Below are 22,059 nucleotides of genomic sequence, written 5' to 3' on the forward strand. Positions count from 1 at the left end.
CCCATATATACTGTTCATCCGATTTGTTATATTTGTTAACCACGGCCGTAATACGCACTCCATAACAACGATATTCAGGGAAATATATCAAATACAGCTCAGAAATATCTTTGCCAAATTTTATTGAAATCGGTTCCGATTTGGATATAGCTTCCATATATATCTTTATCCGATTTCAAATTAATTGTGCACCAAATGGGCAATACAAGTCCGAATTTAAAAGATACAAATGCTTCGGCATATATAGTCCTTTGAACTTTAAATTATAATTATAATTATAATTATAGTGTGTATGCTGAATTCTTCCATTAAAACGTTTAATTGTTATGCGGAGCTCTACTAAATTAGCAAAGTGGTGTAGGGTATCATAAAGTCGGCCCCGCCCGACTTTAAGACTTTCTTTACTGGTTTAGTTTTAAGATAGTTTTTCTGACAGTAAAACGCCGAAAATTGTCTTCATTAACACTAATTACAAAACATTTTTGTTAGGAATGTGGTCTTTTAATAAACCTCTTTGAAATCGAGCAACTCAAGGTCACGAACATAGGCCAGATATGAAAATGATAAGTCAGTATTTCCTTTTCCTCTGTTCAAGTACATCTGGACAAATTCGGAAGTACTTTTCTGAGATATAAGGCAAGTGTTGAGTATATTCCAAAAAAAAGAGTACTTTAATAATATTTAAAATTCAATTTTCCTGCCTTTTTACACACACACGCCAACAAATATATTTACATAATTGTTATAGATTTGAAGTGTTTGAAAACATGAAAAACACTCAAAAAAAGATACGCATAATTGCGTCATGAAATCATACGAAACCAAAAAGAAAACGTATAGTTTTTCACTTATGGACGCAATGGTTGAAAAACCAAAAAATAGAAACCCAAATGAAAACAACACCATTTGACATAAACCGTTGACGGAAATGTCGGAGAAATAAAAAGCTCTCCGAAGCGTATTCATTACGCATAGAGGAAAAGTTCATCACGGATGAAGGGATTCACTGAACATAAATACATTCGCGCCCAATTTTGTTTTCGTTTTTTCTTTTTTCTAAGCATTTGGAAAACGTGTTCGTTCTTTGTTGGTTAGGAAACATTTTGGCAGCGACCTCAAAAGAACACAGTCTAAAATAGACGACTTCATTGAAAAAACTTACAAAATATACGAATATTTTTTTTTGGTGAAAATTGATACTCTACCAAAGAAAAAAGGCGGAAACGTTATTTCACTTCATTCATTGCTTGTTGGCACGGTACTAATTTCTATATTCGAAAAATAAGGAAGAGGGCTGGATTGACATCAAGTAGAACATATAGACTTATGGATTCGGCCTATTTTCTGTGATAGTCGTTGCTATCGGATTTTCGCATTTTTTGTCGATGTTATTATATAATTATTTGACACCACCACACCTCCCCCCCCAAATTTTCAATTTTACTAAATTACAGTTGCACCGTAAAGTATCAATCGACTTTGCCGACAGAGGTATTCCCTCAGCCTATGTTCACTTATTTAAATATATTTTGACCTCTGTTATGATTTTCCGATTAGTTGACACTCTATGGAGAGATTTTACAATTTTTTGACCCTATATGGAGTAGGTTTCAAAGGAATGGGCCAATATTGTCCATTTCGTATCGGACCCAAATAAATATGGTATAAATATTGCGACGTGCCAGATTTGAATTACTTCGACTACTTCCTTCATTTTTTATGTGGTATGTGTTAATTTTTAGAAAATGTTAAAATGTGCGTGAGGTATCAGATATAGTCGACCGAAGTATTCCATTTTCATACTTCATCTAATACAGGTAAATATATTGGTATGGGCAAAATCACAAGAAAATCGAACACTTATATCCAATTTTATGCGGAATTATAAATTTCATATTCATCTCAGCTTCCTGGTTGAGATATAGGAAGTTGTAACAGGTGACTTGCTTCGTAGGTTATAACAGAAAAAAATATTGAAGATTGTGACCCTTTGTGGGTGAGATGCCAGAAAGAGGTTTGCAGATATATTATATCATCTTCACAAGAGATCTTGTGTCTGGAAAAACATTTGTATTTCGCTTTCTTGGAGCGTTTTTCAAAATCTTAAACCCTATATGGGGAAGGTACCAGAAGAAATGGTCCGATCTCTACCATCTTTATAAAATATCTTGTAATAATGAAAACGTTAAGATCTATCAAGTCTAAATGGAATCGGATGTTAATTTCGCGTTTTATGAGCTTCATGGATATTCAAAATTGTGACCCTTTGTGGGGGAGGTACCAGAAGGAGTAGACCGGTATATTCCATCTCCACAGCACAACCAGTGTTTGTAAAAATAATGGGATGTGTGAAATATTAAGAAAGCCAGATGAATATTTCGGATTTTATGATCGTTTTGGTAATTCAAAATTTTGACTCTTTGTGGGGGAGGCACCAGACAAAATGGTCTGATCTCTGCCATCTTTGTAACAGATCGTGAGTTGAGGGAAATTTTAAGATGTGCCAAGTCAGAATGGAATCGGATGTTAATTTCGCGTTTTATGAGCTTCATGGATATTCAAAATTGTGACCGTTTGTGTGGGAGGTACCAGAAGGACTATACCGGTATATCCCATCTTCACAGCACATCCAGCGTTAGTAAAAATAATGGAATGTCTAAAATATTAAGAAAACCGGATACTTATTTCGGATTTTGTAATCGCTTTGGTTATGCAAAACTGTGACCGTTTGTGGGGGAGGTAGCAGAAAGAAAGATCCGATCCTACCATCTTTATAAAATATCTTGTGTTGATGGAAATATTGATTGATCGTTTTCTGTACTTCATGGATATTCAAAATTTTGACCCTTTGTGGGGGAGTTACCAGAAGAAGTAGACGGATATAATCAATCTTCACAGCAGACATTGCGTTGGTAAAAATAATGAGATGTGTGTAATTTGAAGAGAATCGGATGCTTATTTCGCATTTTATAATCGTTTTGATTATTCAAAACTTTGACCCTTTGTGGGGGAGGAACCAGAAACAATAGTCTGATCCCTACCATCTTTGTAACAGACCGTGAGTTGAGGGAAATTTTGAGATGTGCCAAGTCCGAATGGAATCTGATGTTAATTTCGCGTTTTATGAGCTTCATGGGTATTCTAAATTGTGACCCTTTGTGGGGGAGGTACCAGAAGGAGTGGACCGGTATATCCCATCTTCACAGCACATCCAGTGTTAGTAAAAATAATGGAATGTGTAAATTATTAAGAAAACCGGATACTTATTTCGGATTTTGTAATCGTTTTGGTTATGCAAAACTGTGACCGTTTGTGGGGGAGGTAGCAGAAGGAATGATACGATCTCTACCATCTTTGTAACAGATCGTGAGTTGAGGGAAATTTTGAGATGTACCAACTCTGAATGGAATTGGATGTTAATTTCGCGTTTTTTGTACTTCATGGATATTCAAAATTTTGACCCTTTGTGGGGGAGGTACCAGAAGAAGTAGACGGATATAATCAATCTTCACAGCAGACATTGCGTTGGTAACAATAATGGAATGTATAAAATGTTAAGAAAGCCGAATGCATATTTCGGATTTTATAATCGCTTTGGTTATTCAAAATTTTAACCCTTTATGGTAGAGGCACCAGACAATGGTCCGATCTCTAACATCTTTGTAACAGATCGTGAATTGAGGGAAATTTTGAGATGTGCCAAGTCCGAATGGAATCGGCTGTTAATATCGCTTTTTATGAGCTTCATGGATATTCAAAATTGTGACCGTTTGTGTGGGAGATACCAGAAGGACTAGACCGGTATATCCCATCTTCACAGCACATCCAGCGTTAGTACCACAAGAAATAGAGGGATATAGCCAATCTTCACAGCAGACATTGCGTTGGTAAAAATAATGAGATGTGTGTAATTTGAAGAGAATCGGGTGCTTATCTCAGATTTTATGATCGTTTTGATTATTCAAAACTTTGACCCCTTGTGGGGGAGGCACCAGAAGGAATGGTCCGATCTCTACCATCTTTATAACAGATCTTGAGTTGAGAGAAATTTTGAGATATACAAAGTCTGAATGGAATCGCATGTTACCTTCGCGTTTTATGAGCTTCATGTATATTCGACATTTTGACACTTTGTGCGGGAGGTACCAGATGGAGTGAACCGATATAACTTAACACTAGACCTTGGGTTAATAAAAATATTGTGATGTGTGTAATTTGAAGACAATCGGAGTTATAATTATTCAAAATGTTGGCCTTTTTGGGGCAGGTACTGTGGAGAGGATCGATATTATCCATTTTCACACCTGACCTAGCACTGACGCAAATATTAGAATTTGTAAAGTTGTAGCAAAATCCTTTTTTGAAAATTTCGATCTTTTGTGGTGAAGGTACCAAAAGTAGTGGACCGATATTGACATCTCCGAACTCGATCTAAGTTTGATAATAATATTACAATGTACCAAGTTCGGACCAAATCGGATACTCCCTTCGAGAGTTATCGTGCGCCTCGGCCAGCCAGCCAGACAGACGGACGGGCAGACGGACAGACATCGATAGATCGACTCCAAATGCCCTGAATATTGGCACACTCATTCTGTACCTCATCATCATTTCTTCAGATCAATGTCTTAATAAATTTCAGAATTTTAAATCGTCGTATGGACTTGCTGATTCCTTAAGAACATTAAATCTCTAGGTCCAAAACAAAAAAAAAAAATCTTCTTGCACTAAAAATAGTATTGGAGATTTCTTGTTATCGTGTACCTTGTTATTTGAAATTCAATTTGACTGGCGAAAAACCTAATTTTTGTCATTACTGTATTCTTAAATTTGATATATTTCCCAAAAAAATACATCCCAAACCTAGGTCATTTTAAAATTTTGTACTGGTATTCAATATTTATTTTCAACAATGTTTTGTTGTTTCGAAATCAGTTTTGCGCCTCTAGTACCATTGCCAAGCTAAAATGACATAATTTAAAAACTATGCCATTCCAAGTAATAAATCAGTTTTAAAACCATTTCTTTTGGTTATTGCGATGACGATGATATCTTAAATTCAATTTAGAACCCATTCACATAGAAAAAACTACAAAAAAAAAAAAATAAAAAATAAAACAAAAAACAATATTAATAAATAATAAAAAAATGTAATAAAATTGTATGTTTTATTAGAACATTAATATTTTCTCTAAATGTGATTTATTGCCAAATTAAATCAAGCATTTGCTGCGAAGCGGCAGAAAATGTGTACAGAGGCACAATTTCGTTTAAAGATATATTGTAGAAGAAAAAAACGTATGTATACAAGTACGAAAACGAACAGGGTGCTTTGGTAATCCAGTGCTATTAAAGAGTCTGAGAATCGATTGAGTCATAACTTGTTAGAAGTTTATATTTTTAAGAAGACATGTGACCTGTCTGTTTTTATACCCCCTGCCATATGGCTACAGAGGGTATGTATCATTTTATACTGCAAAAACGTGCCTCATCGAAATAACGGCTTAGATCCTAGGTCTCTTTGGGCCAAACCTGTTTCAGGACATTTAGAGTCTATCTAGCGATGTCCGGCCTTCCGTCCGTCTGTCTGGCTGGTGCACACAATTACACTAGAAGGGAGTATCCGATTTGGTCCAAAATTGGTACATCATAATAGTTTTTGTCAAACTTAGATCGAGTTCAGTGATGGGCAATAGTGGTCGACTTCTTCTCGTACCTCCCCCACAAAATGTAAACATTTTCAAATAAAAATGAAAAATGATAATCCGATTTTGGTTCAACTTTACAACTCCTAATATTTGCATATCACTGCTAGGCCAGGTGCGATAATGGACAATATCGGTTCACTCCATCAAGTACCTGCCCCATAAAGGGTCAACATTTTGAATAATTATATCTCTTATAAAATATGATGTGAGAGTCCGATTATCCACATCACAATATTTGTATTAACATAAGGTCTGGTGTGAATATGGAATATATCGTTCCACTCCTTTTGGTACGTCCTTCACAAAGGATCAACATTTTGAACACCGATGAAGCTCAAAAAACGCGAAATTATTATCTGATTTCATTCAGACTTGGCACATCTCAATATTTCCATCCAAGAACTGTTATAAAGAAGGTAGAGATCGGACTATTCCTTTGGGTACCTCCTCCAGAAAGGGATACAGTTTTGAATACCCAAAACGATATAGAAACCGATATCAACCGATTCTCTTAATTTTTTACACATCCCATTATATCGATTTTCTGTCTTAGGCTGTAGTATCCACTACGAACATCAAATACCAAATTCGAAACAATTCCGGTAAATAATGTCGTTAAAATCATCAAAATACCGAATATCTGGAGGTACCGTAATATGGGGGCTATACGAAGACGTGAGCCTGCACAGACAATTTTCTGTCTTAGGCTGTAGTATCCATTACGAATTTCAAATACCAAATTTGAAACAATTCCGTTGAATAATCTCGTTAAAATCACCAAATTACTGAATATCGGGAGGTACCGTTATACGGGGGCTACACGAAGAACCTTAACTTCACAGACAATTTTTTGTTTTAGGCTTAAGTATCCATTACGAACTTCAAATGTCAAATTTTAAACAATTCCGGTGAATAATGTCGCTAAAATCATCAAAATACAAAATATCGGGGGGTACCGTTATATGGGGGCTATACGAAGACGTGGACCTGCACAGACAATTTTCTGTCATAGGCTGTAGTATTCATTTAAAACTTCAAATACTAAATTTGAAAGAATTTCGTTGAATAATCTCGTTAAAATCACCAAATTACTGAATATCGGGAGGTACCGTTATACGGGGGCTACACGAAGAACCTTAACTTCACAGACAATTTTTTGTTTTAGGCTTAAATATCCATTACGAACTTCAAATGTCAAATTTGAAACAATTCCGTTGAATAATGTCGCTAAAATCCTCAAAATACCGAATACCGGGAGGTACCGTTATATGGGGCTGTACAAAGACTTGGACCAGCACAGACAATTTTCGGCCATAGGCTGTAGTATCCATTACGAACTTCACCTACCAAATTTGAAACAATTCCGGTAAATAATGACGCTAAAATCATCAAAATACTGAACATCCGGAGGTTCCGTTATATGGGGGCTATACCAAAACCAGGATCTATATGACCCATTTTCAATACCAAAAGTCCTGCAGACATAATAAACATTTGAGTAAAATTTTATCAATCTACTTCAATTCGTTCGGAAGCTAGAGTGATTTGCACAGAGGGACGGACATCGCTAAATCGACATAGAATTGTATGCTGATCAAGAAGATATACACTTTGTGGGGTCTAAAATGTATATTTCGAGGTGTTACAAACAAAATGGCAAACTTAATATACCCCCCATACTAGGGTGGAGGGTATAAAAGTCACAAAGCAGAATATTGGCTTTATGTAGCACTTAAATATATCAAATTATTTTTGATTCTTCCCAGAAGTTTAGCACTGATACCAAGTTACCTCTTTGAAAATTATGGTTTATTATTCGAGAAATCAAATTTCAAATCTATAATCTAAAAACGTTTTTCTCGAAACTGATTTTTTTTGGAGATGTGACGACACTCTTTTTGAGTAAATGAGCTATTTCTTTTTATTGCGAGGAACCCTAATTTATGACAAGAAGCTATTTTGCTCCAAGATTTATTAATTCCATTTTTTTTTATAATTTATTTCTCAAAAAATTTTTTTGATTTCTCTTCTCAATCTATAAATCTATTTCCCTCAGCTCAGCGAAAAGAAATATATATTTTTTAATGACTAGTGGGTGTTTTTTTCTTCTTCGTCTTTAAGTTCAATTGTGTTCCATAGGAAGAGCATGCACGTACGTACATATGTAAGAGTATGTATAGATATACGACTTGCAAACTTGTGTAGCTACAACATCCATTAAATAATATTCCTGAATGTGTTTTCTTGTCGCCTTCTCTCGCATCACTCTTTAATTTCCGTTCAACTTGTAATCGTAAATGTTTTCTTTTTTTCGTTTGATTTTTATTTGTTTTAAGTATTTGAAGTAGATTTTATGACTTGGAAAACATGTCGTCGCTGTTCCGACAACATGATTTTGACATGAAATTTGTTACTACAGAAAACGATGTTCCTTTTTTATGGCGACTAGTGTAGTTTTTTTTCTGCCGAAAAAAAGTTGTAACAAGAAGTAACATTTATTTATGATTTTCTATGTTTGGAAAATTTATTTTAATGATGAAATAAAATATTGCATATAACTTGGAGATTCTGAAATTTAACAAGTTAAAACGACAGCTTATGGCCATTAGATTTAAGATTTCTTGAAATTCTTACATTTGAGGTATAAGGTATGCATTCGTTTGTAACATGCGGTATGAAACGAGACAGACCCATAGTTCCTTTTGACGATTGTTCCCCGCCCCACTTTTCGCATTTCTTTACAGCATCTTATACCCTCCACCATAGTATGGAGGGTATATTAAGCTTGTCATTCCGTTTGTAACACCTCGAAATATACATTCTAGACCCCACAAAGTACATATATTTTTGATCAGCGTAAAATTCTATGTCGATTTAGCGATGTCCGTCCCTCTGTGGAAGTCACTCTACCTTCCGAACGAAATGAAGTAGATTGATAAAATTTTACTCAAATGTATATTATGTCTGCAGGACTTTTGGTATAGAAAATGGGTCATATAGGTTTACTTTTTTGGTATAGCCCCCAATTAACGGTACCTCGTGATATTCGGTATTTTGATGATTCTGCGACAATATTCATCGGAATTGTTTCAAATTTTGGTATTTTAAGTTTGTAGTGGATACTGCAGTCTATGACAGAATTTTGCCTGTGCAGGTCCACGTCTTCGTATGGCCCAAATATAACGGTACCTCCCGATATTCGGTATTATGATGATTTTAGCAACTTTATTCAGAGAAATTGTTTCAAATTTAGTATTTGAAGTTCGTAATGGTTACTACAGCCTGAGGAAGAAAATTTTCTGTGAAGGTCCACGTTTTAGTATAGCCCCCATATAATAGTACCTCTATAGTATAGTACCGATTTTTTTTCAAGTTTCGCATTTGAATATTGTAATGGCTTATGACAAAGGTTGCCTATGCAGGTCCACGTCGTCGGTTAGGCCCTAATATGACGGCTACATTCGGTATTTTTAAGATTTTAACAGAATTTTTAACGGATTTTATTATTTTTTTTTTCAAAATTGCCAAATTCGTTCCTAATAGTGGATGGGAAGATTCGGCCCGACTGAACTTACTGCTTTTTTACGTGTTGTTTTTCTTCCGCTCTACAGCATAGCCATTATTTGCACAATAAACCTGAAATCGGATTAAGAATATTTATGGGAGCTATATCCAAATCTGCGCCGTTCTCGATAAAATTTGGCAGAGGTATTTTCGAGCTCTATAAGATATCTGATACTAAATATCATTTTGTCGAATGTATATTACGAATATGAGGGATAAAACATATATATGGAAGCTATAGCTATATCTGAACCATTTTCACCAAATTTGATGTTTTTGCAACTAACAATAAACCTAAAATCGGCTGAAGATATAATTTGGGCTTTACCTGATATCTGGTACCAAATGTCATTGTTGTCGAATGCATATTACGAATGTGAGGGACTTAAACAGCAAATTGGATGAAACATATATATGGGAGTTATAGCTATATCTGAACCGATTTTCAATTTTAAATTTGATCAACTTGCTTCTAGACTAAATTCTGTCGAATGTACCAAAATTCAGGACTTTTGGACTAATATTGCCCATTTGGTGCACAATTAACCCGAAATCGATTAAAGATATATATGGGAGCTATATCCAAATCTGAACCGACCTTGATACAATTTGACAGATGTATTTCTGGGCTGTATCCGATATCTGGTACCAATTATCATTGTTGTCGAATGTATATTTCGAAAGTGAGGGACTTAAACACCAAATTGAATGAAACATATATATGGAGTTATAGCTATGTCTGAACCGATTTTCTCCAAATTTGATGTACTTGCTTCTAGACTGAATTTGGTCGGATGTTCCAAAATTCATTCCATTTGGGCTGATATTAAGATATGTGAGGCTATATCTAAATTTGAGATTTCATCTCAATCGGGAAATAAATGCGACCTGCATTTTCTTCTCAAAAATACATGGATAGGCGGACTGACATTCATAAATCGACTCAGAAAGTGACTATATAAAGACTCTCAAAAGTAACTGTGGATTTATCTCGCTTCATTCTCCCCGTTATAAACAAATGCGCAAAGACATAATACCCTTACGCTTACGGGTATAAAAAGTTGGCAACATAAGGTTTCAAGAGGACAACGCTATGTGCCATACAGCCGAAGGTACAATCGTTTTTCAAAACCTATAGTTTTCCCTGTTTTTGCAACGTTAAAGCTTATTTTTGATATGAAATGAAAATATGTAGTCCCATTTATATACCTCAGAAAAATCAGTGGATTCCAAGAAAGATTAATCTGAAATTTCAAAAATTTAATTGGAAAGGAGTGGAAATTTCGACTTTATTTAGGCTTCAAGACGTCGATATACGTTTGGAGTTTTCTTGCAATAATTTTTTGTGTTGCACAGTGTTATTATCCACCTCAAACAGTTTTTTTTTACTATTTTTCGTAGGATTTATAATAGTACATATGTAGCTTTCAATTTGACCCAATAAATCTGTCAAACATTGCAAAAATATTCAAAGGAATATGCTGACAGAGGATTGGAATGGTCTCTTTTGTGTAGGTGTTTTTTTTTAATTATATACGGCAGTCTAATTAGTTTTCCCCAAAGAACATTTAGTTTTCGTAGCAAAAAAAAAAAAAAAAAAAAAATTAAATAATTTTGGCATCGTTCTAAATGTCTGCAAATTTCAAAAGGCATTGCTTTTCCATTTGTGAGAGATTTATCTCACACCTCAACGTTATTTTTTGCTCGTCATTTTTGAATAATTACAGACGTCTAATACTTTTCCGTTAGTTTGACACAATTATGATATTTTAATTTGACAATAAATTAGTCAAAATCCAACAAAAAAAAAAAATAGGAAAAGAATATACAACAAAACTCACGACGAATGTGATGAAAAGCATAGCATATTTAATGGGCGCAGTTCTCTTAATCTCCTCCACTGAGCAAAATTTCGTTTAGCTATACATAACTTAATGAGCCCCGCCTGGATGGTACGTTTTGGTACGCCTTTGGCCTTTTCATTATATCAAGAATATTGTCTTTGCCAGCGATGTGAAAACCTGAAGCCTAAAAAAAATAAACAAATACAAATCTAAAGAACCAGAACATCTATACATGGTATTGTGGTAATGAATTGGCCTAGATGTCTAGACATTTAGAATATGTTCCGTATGCTAATGTTTGTTATTGTAGGAAAATATAATCTGTACGATATGGGTATTTCCATGAAGAATTTTAAAAAGGGAAAAATTATAGAAAATCTAAGGGAAATGTCACAGAAGGATAAAGGATGGAAAATGTCATTGGCTGGTTTCGAATTAGATTTCAAAATTTAGGAGAGATCATCACAATAATATTTATTTTTCCAATTACCACAATATGTACTTGACCTTTCATCTGGTGGGCCGAAATTCTGAAATTCGATATCGGGGGGAAATTTCAATTGAACTTATTATAAATATATCTATTTTTGCTGGATTAAGCTGAAAATTTATGTAGTAATGGCTAAATGGCATGCTGAAGTTAAAACCCAATTTTTATACCCTACACCACAAAGGGGTCCATGTTTGTAAAATGGAAGATATATCCATAGTTACTTCAGAGGATCTTCATAGAAACACTTTCCGAGTCGATTTATTTATGTCAGTCTGTCTGTCCACGTATTTTTGTGAAAAAAATGTAAGTCGCATTTACCATCCGATTAAGATGACATTTTCCAAAAAATATTTGGTTGGCCCAAGGACGAACCCTATTGAAATTGTTGAGAATAAGTTTAGATTTATTCGAATTGGTCACCTTTGGACGAATTATGGCCTTCAAACGGCCAATGAAACCGTCATACGCTGCCCGAATATTGCTCTGCGGTATTTTGGCTCATTCCCGACGAAACGCTTGCTGGAGGTGATCGACACTTTGGTATTTTTTAGTGCCAACCTTGCTTTCCAAAATAATCCACACAATATTGTGTGTCCAACGGATTGATATCCGGAGATTTTGGTGGAAATTGTGCGCCGGAAATAAAGCGAGGAATCTCATTTTGTAACCATTCTTGGATGACGCGTACTGAGTGCGATGGTACTGAGTCCCGTTGGAATGTCCAAGGTCTGCGGCCAAAATGTTTGCGTGTCCAATTCTTTAATACACCCTCCAGATTATTCTCGCTATAATATTTGGCATTTTTTCTGATGCCGCGGCCGATTAATACGAGCGTAGAGCTACCATCGGCTGTTATGGCAGCCCACACCATTACCATGGCCGGCGCTTGCGTTCTGGTGCCCACCCTCAGGTGCACATTTTCAGCTGACCTTTTTGGCAAGTAAGCAGATCATTTTGTCCTGTTCGAATGTCCAAGGTCTGCGGCCAAAATGTTTGCGTGCCCAAGGCTTTAATACACCCTCCAAAATATTTTCGCGATAATATTCGGCATTTATTCTGATGCCACGGTCGATTAATACGAGCATAGAGCTACCATCGGCGGTTATGGCGGCTCACACCATCACCAAGACCGGCGCTTGAGTACTGTTGGCCAACCGAAGGTGCACATTTTCAGCTGACCTTTTTGGCAAGAAAACACGATCATTTTGTTTGCTTACAAACTGCTGGACAACGAATCTTTTCTCATCGGACAAAACCAAATTCGGCAGTTCACCACTTTCGGCCAAGCGAAGCAACTCTTTAGCTCTTTTGAGTCTATTTTCCTTCTGTTGCGGTGTAAGTTTTTGCTCTTTTTTGAATTTCAGTGGCTTTCCCCGAGCTCATTTTTCCATATTTGACAATTGGAATTTTGCGATAGGTTCAGCTCACGAACCATTTTTCGGCCACTGCGACGCGAGTTTCGATCAAGTCGTTTCTTTACTTTTCGAACCATTTTTGCTGATGTTACTGGTTTCTTTCGTCCACTTCCTTGACGTCAGCCTACGCTACCAGTATCACGCTAACGAGCGATGACACGAGACACAAAAGATTTATTCACATTTAAATGCTGGAGTGCTCTAACGATAGTCACTTGTGGTTTCCAGCCAAATATAAAGAAATCACACTATCACGCTTGAATTCAATCACGAATAACCCTTTTTTCTGGAAAATTCTCACCAAAATGCTTTTGTACGCTTGTAAACAATATAATGAGCTGTCATTCAGCCTAAAAGCAAGTGCTTCAAATTTTGTTGAAAATCATTTCAGATATAGTTATAGCTCGAAAATACCTCCGTCAAATTTTATGGAGATCTGTTCAGATTTTTATATAGCTTCGATATACATCTTCATCCGAGTTTACGGTTACTGCTCACCATACATATATGTAATATCAGCCCAAATTGAATAGATTCTTTTATATTCAACCGAATTTTACCATTTGGCGAAACTCGGTCCGGTATCCCTATTGCTCTAATAAATATACAGCAATGTTATTTGGTTCATAGTTCTACTTCATATAAATTCCCAATATAAACATTTTTGTTACGTGAGCTCTACTAAATACGCATAGTCGTGTAGGGTATCATATAGTCGGTCCCGCCCGACTTTTGACATTTCCTTACTGGTTTCTATTTTTTATACCCTACACCACAAGGTGGTCAGGGTATTATGTATTTGTGCATTTGCTTGTAACAGGCAAAAGGAAACGAGATAGACCCATAGTTCCTTTTGATGATCTGCATAGAATCACATTCTGAGTCGATTTATGCATGTTCGTCCGTCCGTCTGTCCATGTATTTCTGTAAACAAAGTACAGCTTGTATTTATTGTCCTATCCAGATGAAATTTTGCACAAATCATTTGTTTGGCTCAAGGACGAACGCTATTGAAATTGGAGATAATCGGTCAAAATTTAGATATAGCCCCCATATATAACTTCGTCCGATTTGCTTTTTATTATGCACCAAACGTATAATATCAGGCCGAATGGTATGGAATTTTGCAAATACAACCAGATTAGGCCTGAAAATAAGTATGTCAAATTTGATCGAAATCGGTTCAGATATACCTGTAGCTCCCATATATATTGTTCATCCGATTTGTTATTTTTGTCCTCCGCAGCCGTAATATGCAGTCTGTAACAACAATATTTTGGGAAATATATCAAATACAACTCAGAAATACATTTGCTAAATTTTATCGAGATCGGTTCAGATTTGGATATAGCTCCCATATATAACTTCGTCCGATTTACATTTTATTGTCCACCAAACCTCTAATATTTGTCCAAATGGGATGGAATTTGGGACTTACGACCGATTTGAGTCTAGAAGCTAGTATGTCAAATTCGGCGAAGATCGGTTCAGATATAGCTATAGCTCCCATATGTGCTCTTCATCCGATTTGTTATATTTGTTACCTACAGCTGTAATATGCACTCCGTAACGACGACTTTCAGGGAAATATATCAAATACGGCTCAGAAATATCTTTGCCAAATTTTATCGAGACCGGTTCCGATTTGGATATAGGTCCCATATATATTTTTATCCGATTTCAAGTTAATTGTGCACCAAATGGGTAATACAAGTCCGAATTTAAAAGATACAAATACTTCGGTATATTCAGTCCTTTCAACTTTAAATTTTAACTATAATCATGGCGTGTATGAACTTTTAATTGTTATGCGGAGCTCGACTATATTGGCAAAGTGGTGTAGGATATCATAAAGTCGGCCCCGCCCGACTTTAAGACTTTCTTTACTGGTTCATCTTTATCATTCTTCATTTTTATCAATCTTTGCGAAGCATACAAATATTTCTTTCTGTAGAATTTTTTCGATGTCGAATGCCTGAATTTTACCCCTGATTTTTGTAGATCTTCAAGAGTGTCCTTTAATTATTTTATTTTCAGTTGCAATTTCCCATAATATTTTCTAAATTCATACAGATAACCTCCCTCTACTCAGCACACCCCAATATACCTTCGCTCTGACTGTCTAGCCAAACAGATTTCCTTGGCGACATCTTATCCATGCGTAAAAACTGAAAATAAAACGTAATCTAAAGTATGAAAAATCATCACATCACATCAATGCAATTGAATGAATCCCACCAAGTATAAAAGAAAATTGAGAAAAACAACAAAAAGAACAACAACAACAGCAAACGAATTGGCAATTGCACCGAAAACGATTCGTCACACGAAAAAAATGTCAGAATATTCTTCATCCCACCCCGCCACGATTGGCAAAGAAAATACGAAAGAGAAAAAAACACAATTTTCTGCCTTCTTCTCTTATTACCAAATTACCGGCAAATATTTAATTTCTTCAAACGGTCTCGTGGTCATTGAAAATGAATAATACTCGAAATATATTGAGATGTTTCAAAATAAAGGAGAATTTGGAAATATCTTAGAAAAAAAAAACCTGCAACAAATTCAAACGCCATAACTCTTATATATATTTTTTTAAATTTTATTAAATGAAAGCAAAAAATGTCGATAATAGCCTTAAAGAGGCCTAACATTTTTAAGGATATAAGGAACATAATTCAGAGATTTTTTTAAAAATTAATGTTTCAAGGATTAACAGAACAGCTTTTTAAGGACAGACAAACCATATTTTAAAAAACAACCTAAGCCTTCGAGGTGGATTTTTAAATCTTACTATCACAAGGATATGCAGATTGACCTTTTAAGGATTTTTCAAAAGGTTTTTTTCTTCAAGAGCCAACCATTTTAATGACCAACATACATATTTTTATGGACAATCAAAATCTTTAACCTTGGTTTTTTAATATTATTTTATCAAGGATCTAAGGATCAAAGACCAACAAACCATATGCAAAGTAAATATGTAAAAAAAATGATTTCAAGGACCTACCGAACATTATTTCCTACTACTACAACGTAGGTTTTATGAAGATTAATTTTCCAAATTTACGCTATGGACAGAAAACCTTCAGGAGGTTTTCTTTTCTTAGCAGATTTTCGAGATAGGTCTTCTATAAATGGAAGGCCCTAAAAAGGCGTAACGTAGATGGAAGACCTTCAAAATATATATTAATAGATATAAGGGCCTCAAGAGGTTTTCGGAGGTCCTCAAGAGGTTTTTAAAAAATTTCTGTAGATAAAATCGTTGGAATATTAGTTTGAAGACTCAAGAAATGTTTTGTAGTTAGACATTTTTCGAGAGCTCTTCTATGGTTAGAAGATTCTTAAAAGCACCCTTTTCAGGGGCCCTCATTGGCTTTTTGGATCTTTAAGAATATTTTCTTTAAAAACCTTTAAAAAAATATTTATTTCAAGAATCGTGGATCAATGGATTTTTAAGAATACTTTTTCATCTTTCATAGACAAGCCAAGCATTCACCGAGGAACATCCAATCTATGAACGTGGAATTATAAAAATCATTTTTTTTGAGGATCTAAGGAACATAATTTGGAGGATTTTTTTTAATTTATTTTTTCAAGGATCAACAGACCGTCTTTTTTCAAAGACCAACAAACCATTCCAACCTTCGAGGTGGATTTTTAAATATTATTTTCTCAAGAATATGCGGATTGTCCTTTCAAGGATTTTTCAAAAGTTTATTTCTCAAGGGCCAACCGTTTCAAAGACCAACAACCCCTGTTTGATTGATTGATTGTCCTTATCAAAATCTACAACCTTGTTTTTTTAATATTATTTTTTCATGGATCTAAGGATCAAAGACCAGCGAACCATATGCAAAGTAAATATATAAAAAAAAAAACGGACCTATCGGACACTATTTCCTTTTCAATAGACTAAGGCTGTCGAAGGCTACAACGTAGGTTTTATAAAGATTATTTTTCCAGGGCCAGCAGGCCATTTTCAAGGACTTTCCAAGCCTGCAACGTTGGTCTGTTAAACTGTTGTATTTCAAGAACCAGTAGACCTCGGCTTCAAGGACTTCCCAAGCCTGCAATATGGGGTTTTTAGAAACGTTTTTTCAGGGACCTACCTACAGACCACCCTTCTTCTATACAGGGTGAGATAAAAAACTGCAACAAAGTCAAACGCCATAATTTTTACATTTTTTTTTTAATTTTATTGAATGAAAGCAAAAAATGTCGGAAAAGCATCAAATTTTAGAATAAGTTTAGATTTGTGCGAATTGGCCACCTTTGGCACGCATTATGGCCTTCAAACGGCCAATGAAATAGTCACACCCTGCCAGAATGTTGCTCTGCGGTATTTTGGCCCATTCCCGACGAAGCGCTTGCTTGAGATGACCGATACTTTGATATTTTTTAGTGCCAACCTTGCTTTCCAAAATACTCCAGACACTAAAGTCTAACGGATTGGTATCCGGAGATTTTGGTGGCCATTTTGCGCTGGAAATGAAGCGAGGAACCTCATTTTGTAACCATTCTTGGGTGGCGCGTGCTGAGTGCGATGCTGCTGAGTCCTGTTGGATTGTCCAAGGTCTGGGGCCAAAATGTTAACGTGCCCAAGGCATTAATACACCCTTCAGAACATTTTCGCTATAATATTCGGTATTTATTCCGATGCCACAGTTGATATTTATTATTAGCGGAGAGCGACCATCGACTGGTCACGCTATCCTTCGAACGAATTGCGATAGAAGGCTAAAATTTTGCACACATGTTTATTTTTCCAGAAGGCAGGTTAAGTTCGTAAATGGGCCATGTAGGTCCATGTTTTCATATAGCCCCCATATAATGGTACCTCCCGATATTCGGTATTTTAATTATTTCAGCAACACTATTTACCAGAATCGTTTCAAATTTCGTAATGGAAGATCCTAATGGGTATTACAGTTCATGGCAAAAATGTTGTATGCAGGTCCAGATCTTCGTATAGCCCCCATATAACAGTACCTCCCGATATTCGGTATTTTGATGATTTTAGCGACATTATTTAACGGAATTGTTTTAAATTTGGTATTTGAAGTTCGAAACAATCACTACAACCTATGACAAAAAATTTTCTGTGCAGGTCCACGTCTTCGTATAGCCCCTATATAAGGGTACCTCCCGATATTCGGTATTTTGAGGATTTTAGCGTCATTATTCACCAGAATTATTTCAAATTATGTATTTAGAGTTCGTAATGGGAACTACAGTCTGTGACAGAAAATTATCTATGCAGGTCCAGGTCTTCATATAGGCCCCATATATCAGTATCTCCCTATATTCGGTATTTTGACGATTTTAGGTACAATACCCACCGAAATTGTTTGAGATGTTGTATTTGAATATCGCATGCTCGTTCAGGTCTTCGCATAGCTCCGATATACCATAGCACCTCTCTTTATACGATATTTTGATGATTTTAGCTACATTATTTACCGTTTATTTCAAGTTTCGAATTTGAATATGGTAAAGGCTTATGACAAACAATACCTATGTAGGTCCACCTTGTATAGACCCCAATATAACGGCTATATTCGGTATTTTAAAAATTTTAACAGAATTTTTAAGGATTTTATTTTTTTTTAAATTTCCAAATTTGTTCCGAATGGTGGAGGTTATTCAAACTTGTTGAAATTACAATGACTTTAGCTCGAGCTCATTTTTCAATATTTGCCGAATGGAATATTGCGATATGTTCAGCTGACTAGCCATTTTTCGGCCACTGCGATGCGGGTCTCGATCAAGTCGCTTCTTTACTTTTCGAACCATTTCTGCTGATGTTGCTGTTGTCTTTCGTCCACTTTCCGTTCCGTCCATACGGTAAACAGCGATGGTACGAGACACACAAGATTTATTCACATTTAAATGCTATAGTCCTCTAACGATAGCCACTTGTGGTCTTCCAGCCAAATATAAAGGAATCACTCTATCACGCTTGAATTCCATCACGAATAATTTTTTTTCTGGAAAATTCTCACCAAAAAGGCTATTGTACGCTTATAGACAATATAATGAGCTGTCCCTGGAATAATTTTAACAGCTGTCGGACGAGTGGATTAGAAATGACAGCAGTCTGTAGTCGGTTGCAGTTTTTTTCATCTCACTCTGTATATACTTTGTGGGGTCTAAAATGCTTATAACGTGCAGTTACAAACTGAGTGGCGAACTTAGTATGCCCTCCAAAGTATCATAGAGGATATAGTAAAATATCACCATGATATATAATGAAGGCTTATCATACAAGGCCTCACATGCGATATGCTGAGATATATGTTTCAAACTTTTCAAATACACTTCCCTATTATACATTACGTATCTATTATACATATATATGTCGTCGTTTGCCAAATCGACTATCGTCTCAACTTGCCAGACAAACACACCGAACATAACGGAAGTGACCACATTTTGACTCGGCATGAATGGCACAAAAACAACACACAAACAGAAAAAAATATATATTTAAAAATTTGGCACAATATGTACGTAATTTTCAATAAGAACCAGTTAAACGAAAAGAAAACAACACAAAGACAGGCAGACAGCCGGGGGAGATTTATTTATTTAAATTGAAATTTAAGACAAGAACAAACAGCAGACGTGCGGCAAGTTAAGGCGTGAGGCCACCACCATCATCAGCAGCATGTATCATCTAATAGATGAAATCTTGCAGATATACCATGGCCAAAGATATGTTGCCCTGCAGAGGAAAGGAAACATTCACAAAGACCGGAGAACAAATAGTGTTTAACCACTCGCCTCCGCCACTCTAAACAATTATCGAATAATGTCAGCCACTCGGGCCTCATAGTTCTTTTGTTTACATGCACTTTGTTATTGTTTATGTTTTCTTTTTTCGATTTCATTAATTTTTTATTTTTCTCTCTTTGTTTTGCAGAACGCAACGACCTTTCGTATCCACCTGTTATTGCTGCCCTAAGTCCATTGGGTCATGCTGCCGATTTCCTAGCACCTGGAGATCGTCTCCACCAAATCGATGGCATCTCAACAATTGGGTTAACAAATCAACACATTATGAGCATGCTGTGCGGCGGTGGCTCAGCAGATGGTCCTGCCGTCGTTGAAATTGAATATTCCCTGCCAGAGTACAGTGAGTAAAAACATAAATGCCACAACAGTGGGTGGTTGCAACAATGTTGGGTTATTTGGGAAGAAATTGAATTTTGATTTTTATGACTTTTAAAACTTTGGTGAGGATATTGGCATGGATAGGTCTCTCCTGGGCTGGAGTTATCCCCAAGCAGCTGGGGGAAAAAAATAAAAACGATTTTGTGAATAACAAGAAAAAAAAGTTGTCAGTTCGGTCGGGACGAATTCTGAATGCCTTCCACCATCTGGAACGAATTTGGTAATTTTTAAAAAAAATAAAATCCGTTAAAAAATTCTGTTAAAATCTTAAAAATACCGAAGGTAACCGTTATATTGGGGTCTATACGACGACGTGGACCTGCATAGGCAACTTTTGTCATAAGCCACAAAAATATTCAAATGCGAAACTTGAAAACACAAATCGGTGAATAAAATCATCGAAATACCGAATATCGGGAGTACCGTTATATGAGGGCTATACGAAGACATGGAGCTGCACAGACAATTTTCTGTCATAGGCTGTAGTATCCATTACGAACATCACATGCCAAATTTAAAACAATTCCGGTAAATAATGTCGCTAAAATAATCAAAATACCGAATATCGGGAGCTACCGTTGTATGATGGCTATACGAAGACGTGGACCTGCACAGACAATTTTCTGCCATAGGCTGTAGTTTTTGTTACGAACTTCAAATACCAAATTTCAAACAATTACGGTGAAAAGTGTCGCTAAAATCAACAAAATACCGAATATCGGGAGGTACCGTTATATGAGAGCTATACGAAGATGTGGACCTGCACGGACAATTTTCTGCCATAGGCTGTAGTATCCATTATAAACTTTAAATACCTAATTTGAAATAATTCCGGTAAATAACGTCGCTTAAATCATCAAAATACCGAATATTCGGAGGTACCGTTATATGGGGGCTATACGAAGACATGGACCTGCATAGACAATTCTCGGCCATAGGCTGCAACATCTTTAACGAACTTCAAATACCAAATTTGAAACAATTCCGATAAATAATGTCGCTATAATCATCAAAATACCGAATATCGGGAGGTACCGTCACATGGGGGCTATACGAAGACGTGGACTTGCACAGACAATTTTCTGTCATAGGCTATAGTATTCATTACGAACGTCAAGTACCAAATTTGAAATAATTCCGGTTAATAATGTCACTATAATCATCAAAATACCGAATATCCGGAGGTACCGTTATATGGAGGCTATATGAAGGTGTGGACCTGCGCAAGCAATTTTCTGTCTTAGACTGTAGTACCCATTAGGAACTTCAAATACCAAATTTCAAACAATTCCGGTGAATAGTGTCGCTAAAATCAACAAAATACCGAATATCGGGAGATACCCTTATATGAGGGCTATACGAAGACATGGAGCTGCACAGACAATTTTCTGTCATAGGCTATAGTATCCATTACAAACTTCAAATATCAAATTTGAAACAATTTCGGTGAAAAATGTCGCTAAAATCATCAAAATACCGAACATCGGGAGGTACCGTTTATGAGGGCTATATGAAGACATCGACCTGCACAGACAATTTTCTGTCTTGGGCTGTAGTATCTATTACGAACTTCAAATACCAAATTTGAAACAATTCCGGTGAATAGTGTCGCTAAAATCAACAAAATACCGAATATCGGGAGACACCGTTATATGGGGGCTATAGGAAGACGTGGACCTGCATAGATTATTTTCTGTCATAGGTTGTAGCATCTATTACGAATTTCATATACCAAATTTGAAACAATTCCGGTGAAAAATGGCGCTAAAATCATCAAAATACCGAACATCGGGAGGTACCGTTATATGAGGGCCATACGAAGACGTGGACCTGCACAGACAATTTTCTGTCATAGGCTG

General features: G+C 35.9%; 1 protein-coding gene across 3 annotated transcripts in view; it reads left to right on the forward strand.

The window, feature by feature from the left end:
* Positions 1-22,059, forward strand: part of LOC101895038 (glutamate receptor-interacting protein 2) — a 114,467-nt gene that overhangs the window by 71,733 nt on the left and 20,675 nt on the right. Inside the window, exons 1-2 of one of the 3 annotated variants that reach the window (XM_059121953.1) lie at positions 19,628-19,794; positions 19,950-20,162. In XM_059121953.1, coding sequence (XP_058977936.1) covers positions 19,695-19,794; positions 19,950-20,162 — 313 coding nt within the window. In that variant the 5' untranslated portion in view covers positions 19,628-19,694. Of the gene's footprint in view, positions 1-19,627; positions 19,841-19,949; positions 20,163-22,059 lie in introns of those variants that run through there. The other 2 variants (XM_059121954.1, XM_059121951.1) reach the window with 2 other exon arrangements.

This window comes from Musca domestica, unplaced genomic scaffold, assembly GCF_030504385.1.
Source record: "Musca domestica strain aabys unplaced genomic scaffold, Musca_domestica.polishedcontigs.V.1.1 2, whole genome shotgun sequence".
NCBI lineage: Eukaryota > Metazoa > Arthropoda > Insecta > Diptera > Muscidae > Musca > Musca domestica.